The 20,713-nt window shown below is 50.7% G+C and overlaps 1 protein-coding gene across 3 annotated transcripts in view; it reads right to left on the bottom strand.

The window, feature by feature from the left end:
• Rbpms (RNA binding protein, mRNA processing factor) overlaps positions 1 to 20,713 on the bottom strand; it is a 149,343-nt gene that overhangs the window by 7,673 nt on the left and 120,957 nt on the right. For 2 of the 3 annotated variants that reach the window (XR_005284925.2, XM_038324579.2), the window contains exons 6-7: positions 13,683 to 13,816; positions 2,425 to 2,494 (exon numbers count right to left, since the gene is read on the bottom strand). Coding sequence is in view for 2 of the 3 variants with exons in the window: in XM_038324579.2 (XP_038180507.1) it covers positions 2,432 to 2,494; positions 13,683 to 13,816 (197 nt within the window). In the remaining variant the exon portion in view is untranslated. Of the gene's footprint in view, positions 1 to 2,424; positions 2,495 to 11,133; positions 11,380 to 13,682; positions 13,817 to 20,713 lie in introns of those variants that run through there. The other variant, XM_038324578.1, reaches the window with a different exon arrangement.

Genomic DNA, 20,713 nt, shown 5'->3' with positions numbered 1-20,713 from the left:
TAACGGGTCTGTGAAAAATATTGATTTCGGGAAAATGTGAGCATGCTCATACAAAGTGTACAAAGTCTTTTAAACCAGAACACATATAAAGGCTAAGAGATGTGCTTCTTCCTAAGCCTATATAAACAACAGAGACTTGGTGCCTCTGTCATTCACCAACTTGCCCACCAACTTATAGCAGTGTCCCCAGAGCACCTACCAGATGGCAGAAGCCACTCTGACTCCACTCCATGCATTCTTGTGGGGGGTAGCCCCGACCCAGGCCAGCAGTGCAATGGGAAACATTGACCCTGACCCCCCATCACCACGAGGGCTCAGCAAGCGCAGTCAACATTCTGCATTAGTGACTGACCTGTCACTACCTGAGCCTTCCTGTGGGACCTCTCCTTTCTCCTCAGGAAGACAAGGCTAGCCCCATCACCCACAATCCTTTCTTCTTCCACGGGCGCTCACACAAACATGTCAAGGTAGAATCTAAGCCACCACAGGCTCGTTCATAACACATGGTACTTCTTCAGTCTCCAGTGACCTAACGAAGTACTGAGCCTCTGCCTCAACCGTGGGAAAAGTTAGTATCCATTTTAGGTGGCTGACTCTCAGAATAGAAAGGCTTTAAGAGTCTGTCAGCGCCGGGCGTTGGTGGTGCATGCCTTTAATCCCAGCACTCGGGAGGCAGAGGCAGGCGGATCTCTGAGTTCGAGACCAGCCTCGTCTACAAGAGCTAGCTCCAGGACAGGCTCTAAAGCTGCAGAGAAACCCTGTCTCGAAAAAAACAAAACAAACAAACAAACAAACAAACAAAAAGTCTATCAGTATCAGCACACGGGCCAAACGCCCTGCATGAGCATTTAACAGGACCCAAGCCAACCCCTCCACCCACTTCCCTTCCAGGTTCACAGAAGGCTGCAGGATCTAACTGGGAAGCTGTAACACTTAGAAAACTCCATTTCAGTCATTTGCCCCAGTTCCCGCCACGTTAGAGCTCAGAGCTACAGTGCCCCTTGCTTAAGGAGAAATTCAGTCAAGACACCAAACTACAGCAGGTGTTTGTGTTTTTGTTGGATTTACAGACACTCTGAAATACAAGAAATAATTAATCAGATGGTTGTCCAAAGCAGAGTTAGGCCTAATCTGGCACAAAGATACTAATTTAGGACATGGTTTTATAAACTCACTTAAGGGTAGGCCCCATGACCAAGAGCTGGCCAGCACTAAAACTCCAAGTGTTTCTGTTGCATATTGCTTTGTTTGGTCGTTTGTCTTACATATTAGTTTCCAGTTTTTATGGGTTTCGTTTGTATGTGTCTTTGTTTCTGGTGCTTTTTCTTTAAAATTCTGGTTTGTTTTCTATTGGGTGGGGAGGTAGGAGGAGTTGGGAAGGGAAAACTGATCTGACTCTATTCTATAAAAATTATTTTTCAATAATTGAAAAAAATGTATTTTTAAAAAGTGGGGGCTGGAGAGATAGCCCAATGGTGAGAGCACTTGTTGCTCTTGTACAGAACTTGGGTTTGCTTCCCAGAACCCACGTGGTGGCTCAACCACCTGTCACCCCGGTTCTGGGGGGTCAGATACCCTCTTCTGGGCTCTTGGGGCACTGTATGCACACAGTACACATACACACATGTAGGCAAAACCCCTCATACATGTAAAGAACAAATCTAAACCATAAAAAGATACTTTTAAGTAAGGCAAGACTTGGCAACAGCAGCACACTGCCTCCTATTTTTTTTAAAAAAAAAATCTGCATTTGAGTGGGCCATGTGTCCACCACAGTGGGAGGGGCTTCTGCCTAATGCTGAGAGCAGGTGAACCATGACAGAGTCGTCAAATTTCCCGATGCCTGGTCTAGAGAGACATGAACACTGCTGACAATACACAGGGCGGGACGGACGGGAGCCTGGTCCCCAAGGGGGACTCAAACAGTGCCAGGCCTGTTCATCATCTTCCCGTCCCAGGTGAACACACTCAGGGGCAATGCCCACGTTTCTCCCAGATGGAGGACCACGGGCAGGCTAGGTGCACCGAATGGTCAAGTGATGGAGGCTGGTCTTCTATCTGTTGATTTCATTGGTTAATTAATAAAGAAAACTGCTTGGCCTAATAGGTTAGAAAATAGGTGGGTGGAGTAGACAGAACAGGAAGAAGGAAGTGAGGTAGATGGCTCAGACAATTGCCCTGCCTCTATAGCCAGATGCGATGGAGCAAGCCACCAGGTCAGACATGCTGAATCTTCCCCGGTAAGACACCACTCATGGTGTTACAAAGATTATTAGATATGGGTTAGTCAAGATGTGAGAAAGAGGCTGAAAATAATGGGCCAGGCAATATTTAAAAGAATACAATTTATGTGTTGTTCAGGGCATAAGCTAGACGGGCGGTGGGAAGCCAGCCCACTGCTCCCCACTACAGTCAAGTACTTACACAGCCTTCAGCAGAACTGTCGGGACTTCCAACCCTGAGAAGTAGCCTCGGAGGGAGGGAGCCAGCGCATCTGAAAAGACAGGAAGAACAGTGAACCGGGGGACCCACCTCACTGTGGGTCCTTAGACCTCCTCACCACTGAGAGGGGTCCATTCACACTGGCCAGGGTGGGAATCCCTGCCCAGGACCTTCTGAGAAACACCACAGCAGCACCCTGAGAGCCTTTCCAGAAACCCTATGAGCATACCAGTCGAACTTATGGGGCAGCACCCACTTTAGTGGGCATCGGGGTCCCGCCAACTACCTGTCCTTGTAAGAGCTAACAGGCATTAAGAGGCCCAGGATGGCCCTGTGGGTTCTTCCCTTCCATACTCCCTTAGAAATACCCGAGCTGGGGAGAGCGGCCTAATGGTTTAAGCAAAACACCAAGGGAGGGGCACTTCATGATTCACTCCTCCCGAGACTGGCCTGGTGGGAACTGAACTTTCTCCAGAGCCTGCTCTCTCAGGAAAAGGGTCAGCTTCCTGATGTGCTGGGATGTCTGGAAGACCAGGCCGTGTTCACAGTGCCCTAGGGGCCGGTGCAAAGAGCTAAACCCAGGTCAACAGCCGTGGTGTCTCTCCCAAGACAAGCTAACACCACCAGGCTGAGGGTGCCTTCTCCACCCGTCAGAACGCTCTGGGTCCTATGTCACACAAAAGGTCAACAACAAGAAAGGCATGAGCTTTGCATTCTTAAACACCCATACAATAACAATGCCAGTTTTGTCTGTAACCTGTGGGCCAGCCTCTAACTCACGAAACAAAGATTAGCCTTGAGGGGCTAGAGAGATGGTTCAGCAGATAAAAGCACTGGCTGTTCTTCCAAAGGTCCTGAGTTCAATTCCCAGCAACCACATGGTGGCTCACAACCATCTGTAATAGAATCTGATGCCCTCTTCTGGCATGAGGTATACACGTAGAGCACTAATACATAAAATGAGTAAAATTTTCAAAAAAAAAATTAGCCTTGAACTCCTGATCTTCCGGCCTCTATTTCCAGAGAGCAGGGCTTACTCTACTTGCTCCTCTTTCATTAAGAGGGAAGCCTCCCACTTAGAACAGAGCGCAACAGGGAAGATGATGCTGGAAACAGAGGAGATGCAAATGACAGCAACAAGGGGCACTTGGGAAGCAGTGAGACAGAACCTTGACACACGGCAGGAGAATTGCTCAGGCTCAAACACCAAGATGTAGCAGGAGCCATTTTGGCTGATGGGGAGGTGCCATGGGGCCAGAGGGAATTACAGACAACCCCAGGACTCCGGGGACTTGGGGAAAACTGCCCTGTCCCAGAGTCCAGCTCAGGATGTAGAAGCAGGCTCCATTGGATCCTGCTAACCTGACTCTAAGGGCTGAGAAGCCAAGGGATCGGGTCCCGGGGAGAAGTTAGTTCTTGCACTTTTGCGCTGGTCCCCAAGCAGTCCTTGGGGTTTCCTGCCCACTGAAGGGCTCCTTGATAGTAGCCACACCCCCTTGCTGTCAGTGTAGGACAGGAGGGCCAACTGGGGAACCCCGTCTACTAGGCCAGCTTAGGGTAGAGACTTCTGCTCTGACTGGGGCATATGCGGCTCCAACAGAACTGAAGGAAACGTTGTGAGCTTCTGGTGCGTCGGCATCTACCTCAAGGTGCACCTTGGGCCATCTTGTGTATGAGGTGTCCTCTGGGGACCATGTCAGATATTATTTCCAGAAAGCAGAGACCAGCAGGCCAGAGGACCAAAAACTTTGGGGGTAAAGCCACATTGCCTGAGAGTCCTCAAAGCCCCCAAGGGTGCTTAAAGACAGGCCAGCATCTTTGCCACCACTCATGGCAGGAAGGGTTGAGGGATCAGAAATTTGTCCTTGAAGACAGACTAAAGACTCATGCCTGAGTGTTTTCTATAGGACCAAGGGAGCTGACAAAATCATGAGAAAATGTGGGAAGGTGGGGGTGGGGTGGGTGGGGGGGTGGAGGGTTGGTTAGGGTGGGGTGGGGTGGGAGTGGGGAGGGGGTTGGTGGTGTCGGAAGGCTAGAGACAGGAGCAGAGGGGTGGAGGGGCTGGAGACCAAAGAAACCAGTACCTACCCTTGGCTCACGGCTCGATCATCTGAGTCCATTTGCTCACTAAGCGGAGAGCAAAGTTGGAGCTGCCTTCCCAAGTCAGCTGGGAAAGGGCGGCCTAGGGACCAGGGCCCTCAGGCAGGGGACGCTGGGAACCTAAACCTAAGATGGTCAGTGTGGAGCGGTAGTGGCAGCTGTGAGGCCTGGGTGTGAGGTGGGGATGTAGGGCCCTGAGGCCGACATGGGATGGTGTTCACTGAGGGGACACTGAGGGGCTGGCGGGAGGGGGGGGGAACAGTGAGCTGCAGGGCTGATGGCATGGGTCTGGGGCTGGTGAGGGTGGCTGTGAAGAAAGAGGCCTCCTCGCCATCTGTCTGCCTCTCTAGCCGCCTCTGGGTCTGGCGTTCCCCATCCCCACCCCCACAGGCACACACGGGAACACACACCCAAGATCACACGGTAGCTGACTGAGAAAAAGCTCATCGCCTGTGGGACTCCACAGTGTGCTTTCCAAAATGTGGTTCCTGCTGCACTCCAGATCCCCGAGGCAGTGCCTGCCAGCAGGGGGCAGTGCCTGCCAGGCCAAACTGAGCAGCTCCCTGTTCTAGTAACCTCAGAGAGGGAGAGTCCGAGGGGCACAACCAGGAGTGTGGGCAGCTAGCCCAGGAGAACAAGCTGTTTCGTGCTAATCACTACACTGGAGGATGGCAAGGAGAAGGTTCACCTTTACCCCCGTTTGGGCTGTTTGCTCTGCTGAAGCTTGTGGTCACTCCTGTCCAAGCCTAGACAAGATGCTTCTGACTCCTCATTACCACTGCTGGGACCAGAGGCTTCCCCAGACTTCCTCAAAGTCAGCTCTTCGGGAACAGTTAAGTCCACAGCATGGAAAAAGAGCTGGCCTCAAGGATCATCCCGGCCATTTCTGCCCCAGTAGAAGCATGTACATGTACACACACACGTACACACACACACACACAATCTCTCTCCCGCCACGAGCTTGCATACCGTTCTAGGGGTTTGATCTAACCTAATATTTAACACTAACCCTGACTTAGTCTGTGCCAGAAAGAGGTAAGTGTTCAGCCTATCACAGACCGAGAAATCTGGAAAATGGAAATTTCCCTAAATCACGTAGTTGTTAAGGGAGCGATGCACTGCCCTGGGGCCACACCGTATGGATTCCATCACCCTTCGTCAGGAATGCGGCTTTAGACACTTCTCACAGAAAGGCAACATTGCTGGGCTCTACCATCCCAAGGGGTGACAGGTTAGACAGGAGTAGCAGACTCCTGGGAAGCAAATCACCTGGAAAGATAAAATACCATGCTAGAAAAGAGTAGTAAATACCCGCAAGATACAGAACCGAAGTCTGACACTTCAGCACTACGCAGAATTCATGTTCCCAGCGATGACGCAAAGGACAGAGAGACCAGCCTCTCTCCAGGATGGAGTCCCCACTCAGTGCCCCATCCCTGGCACCCCACAGGCCGAGTACAACAGGGCAGGGAGAACCATCATTTGCTTTGACTCTCCTCTCTCTAGTGACCGAGTCCCACTACCACTGTCCCCTTCAGATTCACGAGGAAGGCCTCCAGGGCATGGGGACACTATGGTTAGTGGACATCCTTTGGTGGCCTTTTCTCTCTGCTGACTATAGGGGCAAGTCCAGACCTGCAGTCCCTCGGCCCCAGGGCTCACAGTCTTTTAGATGTGTGTGAGGAAGGAGGGCAGCCAGGCAGGGCTGGTTTGTTCCTTCCACCAAATGGCGGGAGCTGGGAACTGAACCTGGGTCATCAGGCCTGGTGGCAAGTGCCTTCCCCTGCTGAAACATCTCACTTGCATTTCAAAATGACCTCTGGGCTGCTGGCACGTGCATGCTCAGATGGGAAGGCCCTGCCCTTGACTTAGATCCCCAGAAGCCTGCCTAGAACAGTCTAGAATGGTTATGCAGCACTGCAAGTTGGACAGCAACACTGTCCTTGGGTGGATTCAAGGGAACAGGGCATTTAAAGTTCTGCTGGGATGCGGGACTCACTCCCTCGGTTTCCCAAGGTCCATTCCCAAGGCTATTAATAACCATGAAGCTGAGAAATGCCAGCATAGGCCCCTGCCAGTGGCGACGAAGCAGATCTAGGTGGCCAAGGTGCAGTCAATGTGGCACCCAAACTTCTAGCTCTTAAACTAATGTACATTTGAAGATGACCATGTCAGTGACATCCTGGGCTAGTCGCTCTCAGGGCTGGTAAGTGGCTCTGTGGCTAAAGATGCTTGCTGCCCAGACTGCTCAGAGTCCCATGCCTGGGACCCGAGAACAGTGTGACTTGGCTACAGGTAGGTCTATCAACTTCTTCATCCCAGCAGCTGGAAAAGGACCAAGGAAGAACATCTAGGCTGTAGCCAAGAGGCAGCTTATACATACAAATCCTAGCACTCGAGATGCTGAGGCAGGAGGATTGCTGCCAGGGTGAGGTCAGCCTCGACGCCACTGCAAACACTATCTCGAAATACCAGAAAGCCCCAGCTGGAGAAGACTGGTTCTTCAAAGGCTCCTAGGCAGGGTAACAAGAGTGTCAGACATTGAGGTCTGAACCTCAAAACCAAGGATCGTGAACACATACATCCTCAAAGAACAGCCAGGCCGGGGACCAAGCACTTGGGGCTAACTCTGTCCTGGGCCTCAGCTCTTCCCGTTTGGAGCATAAGTTCAGCTCTTGTTTCCAGAGAGGCACTGAAAGGTGCTCTGATGTCTCCAAGTTCACTGAGCCGCTGCTCTGGCCGTGGGCACCCGAGCGTGTAATACCCTGCGTCAGATTCGGTCCACAGTGGCTGCTCGCCCTCCCTATGTAATCTTGTCAGCCTGTTAATTTTTAACTATGTTTGCTAGCGAGGGTGAGGGCCATTAGAGGCCCCTGGGAGCTGAGCTCGGTGAAGCGGGCACAACTCATGTACAATGCATGAAGCTTAAAGTTGGGGTGTCCCACTTTCTTATCCTGTCTCTGGGTTCTGGCTATCCCCCCTGGCAGGACAAACTCTGAATAAAACATGATCCATTTGGAGTCAATTTTCCTCTTGCCCCCGTCACAACTGGTTTCCTTCAAAGGGAAAAGTTCACTTCTTTCTCCTTTTCTGGAGCTGGTGTTAGATAATTACAAAGTTTCCTTTTGGCTCTGGGTTTCCAAAACTTCAAATTCACACACAGAATGGATGGTACCTGGAAGCCTGTGTCTAGGGAAGCATCTAGAACCCACAGTAGACTGCCAGTTTGGCCCCACATAGAACCTCTCCACCCACACTATGAGCTCCCGGAGGTCTTGCCTACTCCTGCTGCTGTCTCTGTACCCCAAAACCAAGTTCAGCACAGGTTTCTCTCTTGGGGTGCTACCCTGCTGGTCTGTGTTCTACACATTTCTCCCCGTCACTGGAGCACTCGGGTGCTGCTGGCAACACCAGGCGACAAAGGGAAGGTGTGGCAAGTCTCCTTTGTAAGTCCTGTATGCCACACATTTTTGTGATCTTCCTCTCTAATTAACTTCACTAGACAGGTATTCATTCTTCTATTTATACAGAAGGAAATGGAATGAAATAAACTTGCAGAAAACCTCAGCCTTAACAGAGTGAGTAGCAACTATCATTTTTAAAAAAAAATTCCTTTTCGTAGGGCTGGTGAATGGTTTAGCAAAGAGTGCTTGCCCTGCAAGACTGAAAACCCAAGATCAAACCCTGGGGTTCACACAAAGGCGGAAAGAGAGAACCGATAGATTCCACGAAGTTGCCTCTCACTTCTGAGCGTGCACCACCATACATATATCCAAACACACACACACTTCACAGACACACAAAAAACGTGAGGATCATAAATTTGAGGACACCGAGTGAGGCCCTACTTCAAAAACCAAACAAAATTACTGTTGCCTTTCGGGAGAGTTGTATCTTGAACTAGTGATCTTCCTGCCTCTCCGTCCTAAATGCTGGGGTGTCAGAGGCAAGAGCGACCACGTCCAGTTTATGTGTTGCTGGAGATCGAACTCATGGCCTCCTGCATTGGAGGAGAGTACTCAACAACCAAGCTCGACCCCATCTCTCCTGCGTGGGTTGCTGAGAGTCCTAATGGGGTGTAGGACCTCTGGTCCTCCCCACTACACTGCTCCAGAGGAGGTGAGTGCATCCAGAGAATGTAGAGGCATGGCTCACCCAGACTGGGGCCTCGGCTTCATCAGAGCTCAGGAAAACCCTGCAGATGCAGGTACCCCAGGGTTTATTTACACATGGGGGTGGTGAGGACATGCTTAGGGGACCTAACGTTAAGGCATCAAAGGAACACAGCCCTGCTGTGCCCACTGAAGGAGACCCCCTGAGCTCTTATCCCGGAACCAATGACAAAGAAGTGGATTTCTAGGGTGTGTTTTTTGGGGGGAAGGGATGGGACAGTGAGACAGTGACAGGGTCACAAGAAGAGAGGGTGTCTTAGCTAGGAACAGGATCCCTGGGCTCCGATCACAGCTCTAAAGCCCAGCTTTCCAATGTGCCAGACGTGACCTTGGAGTCAAGAGCCAGACGGTGTGAGGAGCGTGGGAAGGTCCCAGAACTCAGGGGCCTTTCTCTTTACTCTTCAGCGGCTTAACTGACAGAAGTGGGGCAGACAGGGGGAGCCATGGGCTGTGTGGATCAACAAGCACCATGCTGCTCTCTAGATTTTCAGAGTCCTGGTGCCCCCTCTTAGGAGAGGATTTTGACAGGCGGGTGTGTCCTGCCTTGGCTATGGGAGAGAAGTGGTCTAAGAGGTGGCGCTGAGGACCACACTGCTGGGAGGAGCTGTCACCGGGCCGACATCTACTACCTGTCTCTCCTGTCTGTCATCCAGCCCCTGGCTTTGGTGACCAGGGCTCTGCAGACAGCTTCTGTCCTCCCATCATGCCAGAGGGGAGGTTTCAACCACCACTGCCTTGCGGGCAACTTGGGCTGGGTCCTAGGTTTCCTTCCTGCAGAAAGTTCAAGTTCAAATATTCCTTGAAATGGCCCCAGTAGAGTCTAAATTTGGAGTGGGGAGGGGGTGAAACAACTCAATGGTTAAATGCTCGCCTAGAATGTTCCATTTCCTGTCCTACCTCTGTGCAAAAAAACTAAAAAGTAACACAAAAAATCCAAACAGCCAACATTTACTAAGTCACTACAATGTACCAGACATTACTAATGCTTTATAACTAAGAATTTTTTTTTGTTTGTTTGTTTTTCGAGACAGGGGTTCTCTGTAGCTTTGGAGCCTGTCCTGGAACTAGCTCTTGTAGACCAGGCTGGTCTCGAACTCACAGAGATCCGCCTGCCTCTGCCTCCCGAGTGCTGGGATTAAAGGCGTGAGCCACCGCCGCCCGGCTTAACTAAGAATTTTTTAACCCATGTTCTTGAAGCTCGGAGATGCTGGAAATTGAGGTTGCACAGCTGCCAAATAATGCAGAACGATTGAGAATGAGTTCCTTCATCGGCCTCAGACTCCACACGTGTGCGCACCCACATACATACACACCGTGCACATAAAAAATGGAAAAAGAAAAAAGCTATGCCCCGCTGAGTAAATGTCCAGCTATACTGACAATGGGTACAAACTTGCAATGCCCACACTGCCTCTGGGTCCATCTGTCCCTCTGTGATCTCTACTGTGTTTGCCTGTGGCTCTTTTCCCATGAACACGTTCTGAATTTTCCCAGCGTGTCACAGGTCTATCTCAAGGGGCACGCCCCAGGAAGTCTGTTCTAATTTTCAAAGTGCTTGTTCCTGTCTGCGGGTGAAGCTTCATTGTGGCGACTGGCAGCAGCAATGAGCTGGAGAGCACGGTGGCACAGGAGGAAGAGTCCCCTGAAGTAGCAGCACGCGGGGCATTCTCAGCCCTGTTTCCCTGAGAACTCTGGGGCTGCCTCTGGTGGGCACAGGGGCTCCACTTCTGCCCTGTGGTGAGACCAGCAGGTTTCATTTTCTGCCATAGCAAGATGAAGTCAGACCCAAAGGGCAGGGATGTGAACAGGTGGTAGCGGGAGGGTCTGTGTGCTGCCTTTACCTTCTAGAAAGGGAAGATGAAACACACCCCTTCTAGCCAGTGATGCACAGGATGGGCATTTCAAACATCACAGACCTGGAGGGCAAACCAATGGTCACGTAAAAATGCTCATGCTGGGAACGGGACACCGACTCTGCTGTAAGCATCACACGCTATGTTCATCTGTTACTTTATCCAATCTGGAGAAGGTAGGAGTGGAGAGGCTATCTCACCAAAGCCCAGGCTGGCTAGGACTCTGCCTCCCAAGTTCTGGGGATTACAGGAGCTTGTGTCCACTAGCTAGACATGGCAGCCTTGTTGGTGCTGATGCAAGAACTTCTGGTGGCCGATGAACTGTAGGCACGAGGATCTTCGGCATGAAGCTCGGGGTGGTTTTGGAGCTCAAGAAGATGGAAGCGGCATCGATGAGGGCCTGGCGCTGGGTGCAGTCTTCTAGGGTGCTCTTTCGGGGTCTGCTCCCGTGGAATACGCAACCTAGCTTCTAAGGGCCAGTTTCTCACAAATCTCAGCCAGAGATTAACTTTGCTCCACAACCGCAGCGCCATTAAAAAAAAAACTCTGTAGTCTACTTGAGATTATTTTTTTTTTGCTCTGTTTAAAATTTTTATTGAAATCTCTCAAATATCATCAAGAAATAGGCCTTTTTTTTTTTTTTTGCAAAATAAGGGAGGGGAGGGGTTCTGCTAACAAATTCAACATGGGAGCTCCCTCTGCTGGTCTGCAGTAGGTTGATATGTGACAAACACATTCCCAGAGACAAATCTAATTTGCTGGAGAAGTGGACAAAAGACAGGTGTGTTGGGCTTTGCCTCTGGAGAGAAACACTAGAAGAAAAAAAAAAATCCATGTCTCAAAACAAAGCACAACATTGTAAAAAATAAAAAAAGCAAAATTAGAAGACGCTCCAAAACACTCAAGTTTCCAAAACAAAACCTCAGTCACCTAGGAAGGGGCCCCTAACTCTGTTCCCCTCCAGTGAGGATTCTCAGAAGCCTTCTTGGCCTCCGAAACTCTAAGCAGTCACTGAAGCGAGGCCTCACCAAAATTCTATTAAGAGGAAAAGTCTGTGGTGAGCCAGCACCTTGCTGTGTCAGTCAGCAAGGGAAGCAGGTGACAGACCTGCTCTAGATCCCGGGAGCCACTGTGACTTGGGCAGCTCCCCATTTCCTCAGGCCCGTTTCCTCAGCTGTGCGACGGGCTGGACCAGCTGTCTGCAAAGTTTCTACCAGTTCACTCCAACATGGACGAATCTGTTCATTTAAATGAGTCCAAAGAAGTGAGACTCAAGACACGGATTTCACCACCAGCAGATCGGAGTTCCGCCAGATCTAGGGCTGAGGGCCGAGCTAAGAGGAGCCATGTGGGTGAGGCACGCGGCCACGGTCCGTCTACTCTTCCCATCCTTTCTCACAGTGACGTAGGCTTCCTAAATCTCCTTGAGGCCCTTGTTAGAACCTTCACCCTCTGTATCCTACAGATCACTCCAGATTTCATGCCACATCACGACCAAAGCCAGTCTTCCCAGGTCTTTCAGGACATTGTCAAGTCTTGATTCTCCGGGCGGCAGTGAATGGCTTTGCTGCCGACTACCTGAAGCCACACATTCTCAAAAGACTCTGTGCAACCTTGCATGGTTTCATGGCACAAAACACTAATGACCCCGACTGTCTGCTGCTCTGCTCCCGCGCCACATGAGAGGGGCCACACCTGCACACGAGGTGTGGGGCGCACAAGAGGGGTTTGCAGTTGGTTTTTGTTGTCAATAAAGTTATCCACAGCACAAAAACATTAATGACTCCGCTAAAGACAGCCACAACCTAGCTGCTCCTGCCTGCTACCCGAGGATGAAGGCTAACAAACACTGATGTAGAAACGCCGGGCAGAGGGTGGAAAGGCAGAAAGCATGTCTAGTCCTTGACTTTGATTTGTTTCCTGTACCAAGGCGACCATCACGGCCTCTGCACGTCTCTTCACTTCCCAAGCTGCTTTCTCCCTGCAGAGGACAGTTTCTGTTCCCAGGGCACAGGACACCACACGAGGGCTTCCCTCCGAGCTCTGCCTGCCTGGAGCCGGGACACCCCAGAGAACAGTGCAGGCAAAAAGCACCGGTGCCTCACATGAAGAAAGGTCAGCCTGCAGGAATCCTGACCCGGTGGCTTGGGTACACTCGCTGTACCTACAGGTTTCATCCAGTCTCGGACACAAATACCAGGCAAAATGAACACACACTCTACCTGACGAGCCTGACAATTTAAGATTTATCGAATTTATTTAGTGTGCATGTCTGCCTGCACATGCGTGTGGAGGGCAAAGGACCTCTAGCTAGCAGAAGTCACTTCTCTCTTCCACCACGTGAGTCCTGGGGTTTCAACTCAAGCTGCTGGCTGGGCCTTTGCCCAACGAGCCATCTTGCCAGCCCATAGCCTGGTAATTTTTAAGAGGCCAGGTTGAATGGCATATGTAGTAAGACAAACAGAATCTGTATTTAACGTTCCGCGGGCCAATGAAATGAGTGGTTACTTCTGAGGGTGAAGCTCAGCTCTCACCGTCACCCTCAGAGGCAGACCGCGGGGACCCGTGGCCTCCAGGGGAGAGGACGCACTCACATGGCAGTAAGCAACCTTTTGTCTTCCCTGCACCCATGCGGAGGACCAGGCTTCCTCTTGGAAGCCTCTCTCCAGTCCCTCACCTCCCTGTGGACAAGAGAGCAGGAATCTTTTCCTACACGCATACCAAACACACATTAAAACTCATGCGAGTGCATGCTTCCCTTTCACAACGCACACACACACGCAGGCACACGCGCACACACACACCCTTATGCTCCTGTGATGCCCTTTTTGCTGTCTGGGAGCCAAGGGGGGAAGGAAGCCTGCCCCGGTCTTCGCGTGTGAGATGAGGGTGAGATCATTAAGGAGAGAGAGGTGTCCTTTGGGGGAGACATCAGGCAGTGGGGTGGGATCATGGCTGACAGACGGTCCTCTTAAGTCCCGGAGGGGATCATTCACTTACTGAAGGTGGATCTGTTAGCTGGATAGGTGTTAGTCACGTGGTGTGCTCTGGGGGACCAGGTCGGAGAGGACTGGTGGTGGAGTGAGTGAAGGGGTGGCCGATGGGTATAAATTACCTGGGCATGCAGTGAGGCGGGATAGGTGAAAGCAGCAGGAGGAGGCAGAGCAGGCGCTAACTCCGCTGGGTACAGAGGGTACGGGGCCCACACTTCAGGGCTACTGGGGTAAAGTGCAGGCACTGTGAGCTCATCTGCAAGAAAAGAATAGGGAAGAGTTAGTGCGTCCCAAACTGGGCTTCCACATCAGAAAACACAACCACCAGCAACCCCGAGCCCAGATCGACGGCAGGGGTCCAGTTACTCTCGTTCTGGTAATGACCCCTTGGCTTTGGTTCCTCAAACTCTAAGCAAAGGAACCGGAAGTTTGGAACAAAATAAGGCTTGCGAGTGCTCCCTGCCCAGTGAGGCTGTTTCTCCAACTGTAGCCGGGGCCCAACAACAGTGGGAATTTCCTGCTGAAAGAGAGTGTGGTCCCCTGAGGGATGGAAGGAAGAGAGAGCGAGCAGGAGACATCCCATGAGAATCTTCTGGGTGCCTTTCAGAGAACAACGGGTTACTGGCAGGACCCTAACAGGCTATCAGTATTGCCACGGGCAAACAGGCCACGATAAAGCACCTTCCATACTGTTCTCAGAAGTGCAGGGCCAAATACTGGGACCACAGGACACTCAGGGCATTACAAACTCAGACAAGAGAAGAATCTCAGACGTCTCAGTTAAAGTTAGGCTCCCGAGAGATGTAAGAGGAAGGTCTACAGCAGCTGTTTGCTCTGACTGCTTGGTCTAACAGTTCGCTGTAGAGCTCAGAATCAATTTGGGTCAAACCACAGTTGCCAGACGGAAGGTCACTTGCCCAGCTGCCCAGTGCACCGGGAAGCAATCTGTTAAAAGTAGAGGCAGGCTCACCAGCGAGCTTGGTACAGGCAACATTGCTACTCAATGGACTCTAGAAAGCAGCAATCTCAATGTTTGCTTTTCTCACCTGTCAACATCTGAAATCAAGTATACGGAGGATGCTTCCCCAGACAGCTGAGGAGGCAGGAAGGGGTGACTGTAAAAAGCCATTAGTAACTACGGCACTGGATGAAATCTAGGGGGCGCGTGACCTGAGGTCAAGAGTCACCTCCCAGGAGCCTGTCACCCTCCATCCTCCCCAGCCCTAGAAGCACCGGATCTAGCCAGGACCGCCAATAAGGGAAGGGCACGGAGGAGAGCAAAACACTGTGCTGGGTGTCACGGGTACGACTCTGCTCCGCGGAGCAACCATTAAGTACGCACAAGACAGGCACGGGAAAGAGGCAAGGTTCTGCATGTGCAGAGCTTCCCCTACGACAGCAGGATGGTTGGCTAACAGAGGTAGTTCCTGCTGATCTGCAGATATATAGGATCCTAACACCGGCTAAATGCACCACGGCTGACCTCCCTCCTTCCTTTCCTCCTTCCCCACACCATCTTACAGAAGGACAGTTAAAACCTGGGTGACAGAGACAGACTGAGCACTAAACGCTAAGCGTACAACTGATTAGTACTATCAGCCAGGGAAACAATAAACAAAAATTTGCCAAGTCCATGCATCTACTTCAAGGCCTGGGGTGTGGCCCAAGGCTCGGGGAATCCCTCAGAGGGCTGAAAGTCCTGCAGATCCCGCATTTCCGGCCATGAAGGGACCACCTGCTTTCCATTAGAATCGTTCTTGTGGGAGCCTGGCTAGTGGAAACTCGCTGCTGCCAAAAAAACAGGGACCTTAAATTTTAAACAACCGCTCTCAGGAATGGCAAGCTATTATTGTTGTTGTTGTTGTTATTTTAGCTACCAGGCTATTTTAAGGCACTGTATCTTTTATAAAAGTCAAGAGAGTCTCACGCCCTAGCACACTCACACCTAGTTCATGCTTATCCGGCCTGCCATGCCAACCCGGTATCAACTGGTAGAAGCCAGGAGAGGGCCACACTTCACTGCAGTCAGTCTGTGGTCCCCAGTCACACTGTAACAGGATGACTGGGGAGGAAGGAGCCCCATCCACCTGCAGAGAAGCAGGAGTGTCAGCCAGAGGAGGCAGAAAGAACGCAGGCCACGCCCACTAGGGCCCGGGCTCCCTTCTTAGACAACCATGCATATTTCCATCAGCAAACGTGAGGTTTTCAGTGGCTCTAGAAACACTTTAAAGAGGGGGAGAAATCCCACCTCACCCCATTCTTTAAGTGTAAATGATGATGTTAAATAATTCATTTACATTTATTTTATGTGCGCTGGTGTGAAGGTATCAGTAGCCCTGGGACTGGAGTCACGGACGGTTGTGAGCTGCCATGTGGGTGCTGGGAACTGAACCCTGGTCCTCCAGAAGAGCAGCCCAGTGCTACTAACCACCGAGCCATCTCTCTAACCCCTAAGTATAAATGATTTTTTAAGAGGTGAAATGATTCTCTGATCATTTATTTTTTGATGCAACCATAAAGTAGCGCGATGTTGGACAGGGGAACTGTCTTGACGGGGTAGACTTCTCAGGCCGGCTGGTTTATTGTGCCCACGAGACAGAGCACTAAGTGGGAGGAAGAGGGAAGAAGGCATGGTGGACTCAGGCTTCAATCTTCATCTGCCTGATAAAGCCGAGATTTCCAAGTGTGCCCACATTTTTATCCTGGCATTGAGTTCTCACACATCCACGTGGCACTCGGGAACAATCCACCTGCAGGCATCTGCACAAACGCAGCCCACCCAGCAGAGTGCTGAGCTGACCACATGCAGGGTGCTTAGGGTGAACCTCACGGAGCATCTAAGCAGTCCCTCTACCCACTTCCAAGAAGGGATTTATGGTTTCCTGAACGACCGGAGACAGCTGGTGCTTGGGTCACAACCTCCACCTACAAGCCATCTTTCCAGGCCAAAAGTCTCTTAAAACATCCCGGGATGATGTCTTTCTGCTGCTAATATGACAGGACTACAGAGCGAAGCCTGTTGAAGGGGCAGAAAGAGTCCGGAGAGCACTGACCCCTTCCCTAACCATCACTTCTCCATCCAAGCTAAAAAGGTGGAGAAGAGAAAGAGAAGTCCAAGCTTCCGGTCCCCGGAGAACCTTTAAAAGAACTAAGGTCAGAGACCCTTTGATTGGTATTAATTTCGCCCCCGGAAGGTTCTATTTGGAAATGCTGCACAATACAATGCTCGACTGACTGCTTGCCTGAGACAGGCACACCCTGTGTGTTGCTGGGCCTACAGGCCCACCAGCTATTAATGAGAGCTGGAATCTGAGCTCAGGAGGACGACCTCATGCTTGTACAGCAAATGCTCGCCACACAGCCACATCTTTTGCCCCACAATGCACTCCTTTGTCTGTTCACTCTAAAAAGCTCCTCCACTTCTCATTTCCAGTTGCCACCTCCTAGTCACAATAAAACAGAGATGACATAATGCCAGTAGCAGGTGATTGGGTCCATTCTATGTTCAGTGCTACTTGGAGGCACTAGCATCAGCTCCTTTCATTCTGGAGAAACGGAGGCCTCATGCAGTGTCTAGCCTAGTCACTCCCGCACGTCTGAAGCCGGAGCATCAAAAACGCAGACCCCCAGCTACGGTACCCCCCTGCCTTCCCGTCTACGTCACTGCCCTTCACCGACTATGAAGACATCACTCCTGCTTTCTTTCCTACTGCTGCCTGAGCGGGGGTCCCCATCTGGCTGTCAGCGACTTCCACCACCTCCCTAGGTGTCCCTAACACTGCAGCAGTTTAAACCCGAGCGAAAGGAAACTGATCTGTAGGGGACGTTTGCTGAACACATGCCCAAGACTGCCTGGTCTTTACTTGCTGCTCTTAGTGGCTGTCCTTCTGATGGCCACATTCCTGTGAGTTCCAGCTGGTCTGGGTGAAGAAGCCACCCAATGCAAGCAGTTTTAAAGAATCTGCTTCCTTTGTGAGGGGTGAGGGAACCATGGAGCTCAGGCAGGAAGAAAACTGTCTCTTCAGAGACAGGTCACTACTTCCTGCATGGGGACATTTTCCTTCCCCTTCCATCCGGTGGCCTACAGCTGTGCAGCTAGTGCCTCTGGCGAGTCCATTCTCAGGCCTGCCAGCCCACTAGACAACTGCACTCAAGCCTGGAGGTTAAGGAGAGGCCACGGTCTCATGTCACGTGAACAACACGGGGACATCTGTGCAGCTCAACTTGAGAGAAGCTGGGATCATCTGGGAAGAAGGAACTTCAAGAGAGAAAATGCCTCCATCAGACTGGCCTGTGAGGATTAATGATTGATGTGAAGAGGCCCAGCTCACTGTGGGCAAAGTCACCACCAGGCATGTAACCCTGAGTTGGTTATGAAAGCAGGATGAGCAAGCCAGTAGGCAGCACTGCTCCACAGTGAAGGCCTCAGTCTTGCCTCCATGTTCACTGTGGCCACTGAGGTGGTTGAGTAAACCACGTAAAACCCTTCCTTCCAAGTTGCTTTTGCTTGTGGGGTTTTATCTCAGTCACAGAGACGAACACTGGTACATGTCTGCTTCTGTGTAAATAATTCTGAGCAAACAGACACATGAAAACGTTCCCAGCATGCCTCATGCAAATAAAGAAATATCACAACCCTTACAGACAACAATGAAAAACAATATCTATCTTATGAATTAGGAGGACAAGGGGCCTTTCTCATCCCCAGAATGTAAGAGGTCCAAAGGCTAAAAGGGGGGCAATATTAAAACAGCCATTATAAATGGTTAAAGTAAACAAAACTATTATAGATAAGTAACGAAAAGTTGTAATGTTTTCCCATGGACTCACAGAAGTTTAAACTGACAATGCAGTTGGGGTCCAGCAAGACGGCTGGGTCCATAAAAGTGCTTCTTGTGCAAGCCTGATGACCTGAGTTTGAATCCCTAGAACCCCAAGAGTTAAATGCAGTAGCAGGCTTTATAATTCCAAGAGGCATGATGCCAGGAGACATGAAGACCGCACAAGAAGCTTGGGGACCAGCTAGCCTCGAGACCTGGGGAACCAGCAGAAACGAGAGACCTTGCCTCAAAAACAAGGTGGAAGCTGGGACCCAATTCCACATGTACACTCAAACTCATACACACTGTATATACTTGTATGTGTGTGTGCACACACACACACACACACCCACCCACCCACCCACACCACACACACGCTGCAGTGAGAAGCAGAATGGTGGGTCACAGCTATAATCTCAGCACTTGGAAGGTAGCAGCAGGATGATGGACCTGGGTGGCATAAGACCCTGCCTCAAATAACGAGCAAATAACAAGAGCCAAACAAGCCAGTCTAGTCTGTTCAAGGAACTGCATTACCCCACCCTTCCCAGGGTTCTGCCTCCTTCCCACACTCCCGGATGCAGGACATGGAGACATGTATCCCAGAGCAAACTGAGGCCAAATCAAGGGAATGGCGTGTCAAATGAATGTGCAATCGTCAGCGTCAAAAGGTTCCAAGCACACACAAGAACATGTATGCCCACTCCTCCCTGCCCCAGCCTCTGAAGACAGACATGGCGAGGTGATCGTTTAGTGGGACGGTGTCTCAGCTCCTTTACTATCTCCAGAAAAGACCCTGGACCCTGACAGCATCGCTTCTTTTCAGTCGCTGCAAACAAGGAGGTTAATTCTGCTAGGCAGATGAAGAACTTAAAAGTATCTAAATGTTTATTGCCTAGGTTAAATAATCTCTCTATCCCTCTCTCCCTCTCCCCGGTTTTTCGAGACAGGGTTTCTCTGTAGTTCACGGAGATCCATCTGCCTGTGCCACTACACCCGGCTCAAACTGCATCGCTTACTGACTTTCTACAACAACGAGCTATCTACTCTTTTTTTAAAAAATATTTATTTATTTATTATGTGTACAACGTTCTGTCTGTGTGTATGCCTGCAGGCCAGAAGAGGGCACAAGACCCCATTATAGATGGTTGTGAGCCACCATGTGGTTGACTGGGAATAGAACTCAGGACCTTTGGAAGAGCAGGCAGTGCTCTTAACCTCTGAGCCATCTCTCCAGCCCCCTCTACTCTTAATTAAAAGTCAGGAAAACACTAATCAATTTTAAAGAAAGGTCATTAAATGGTATGCTTAATGACTGACTTTCAACCTTAAAATTTTGTTCATGGAGCTGGAAGGTGGTGGCGCATTCCTTTAATTCCAGCACTCAGGAGGCACAGGCAGAGTAAGGCAGTGAGTTCTAGGTCAGCCTGGTCTACAGAGCGAGTTCCAAGACAGGTTCCAAAGATACACACAGAAACCCTGTCTCAAAAAAACAAAAGTTAATGGAACTCATAAGTAGGAACAAACATTTTATACACTGCACACAATCACCTTTATATCCAGTTTTAATTTCCATTTGGGGAAAGTTTAGTGACTTGTACCAGATGACACAGTTCACCTGTCTGTGTGTGTGTGTGTGTGTGTGTGGGGGGGGGGGGGGGGGGTGGTGGCCCCGTGGGGCAGGGGAGGGAGACATCCTAGACAGAAAACTAGAACTCTCCTCCACACTATCAGATCATTCAACAGACCCCCAAAGAATTAAGCTACCCCAGCTACCTCCTACCAGAAGGAGGGAAAGGCTAATCAAGTCCAAGCTACGGCCAGGACAAAAGCTGCCTGACAAAGCTCCAAACACTGGTCCTGACAGCTCCACTCACAGCCAAATTAGTGTGTGTCCCGCCTCTGCTTTGTCCTTCCCTCCAACACTGCCTCCGACAGGCAGCGGGGTCTTTCCGTGTGTGGTGAGTCCATAAGTACATGATTTTCTTTGCCAGTTTGCTTCTGAATCTAAGATGCAAGGAAACTGTGTCATGAGCTTACGAATCTAACACCTGGTAACAGAAAGACAAACGAAAGAGTCTCTCCTACAGGTAGATAATCCGCTGTCAGAGTTCCTGTGAAGACCAGAGATAGGAAAGAGATGGTGGGGCTTGCTCAGGCTCAGAGAGAGACCCTGCCTCAAAGGGAAGGCGAGGGGTGACAGGACACTATGCACCCCCTTCCAGGAGCACACACTCAGGGAAGTAAATAAACCTGAAAACAGAAATCTGCTTTTAAGGGCTGGAGGATGGCTGAGTCAGGAAAGGGCTAACCCTGGAAGCCAGAGAACCGGA

This window comes from Arvicola amphibius, chromosome 4 (genome assembly GCF_903992535.2).
Source record: "Arvicola amphibius chromosome 4, mArvAmp1.2, whole genome shotgun sequence".
NCBI classification, from domain to species: domain Eukaryota; kingdom Metazoa; phylum Chordata; class Mammalia; order Rodentia; family Cricetidae; genus Arvicola; species Arvicola amphibius.
Note: the sequence above shows the minus strand (reverse complement) of the source record. Positions and strands in the feature narration are given on the sequence as shown.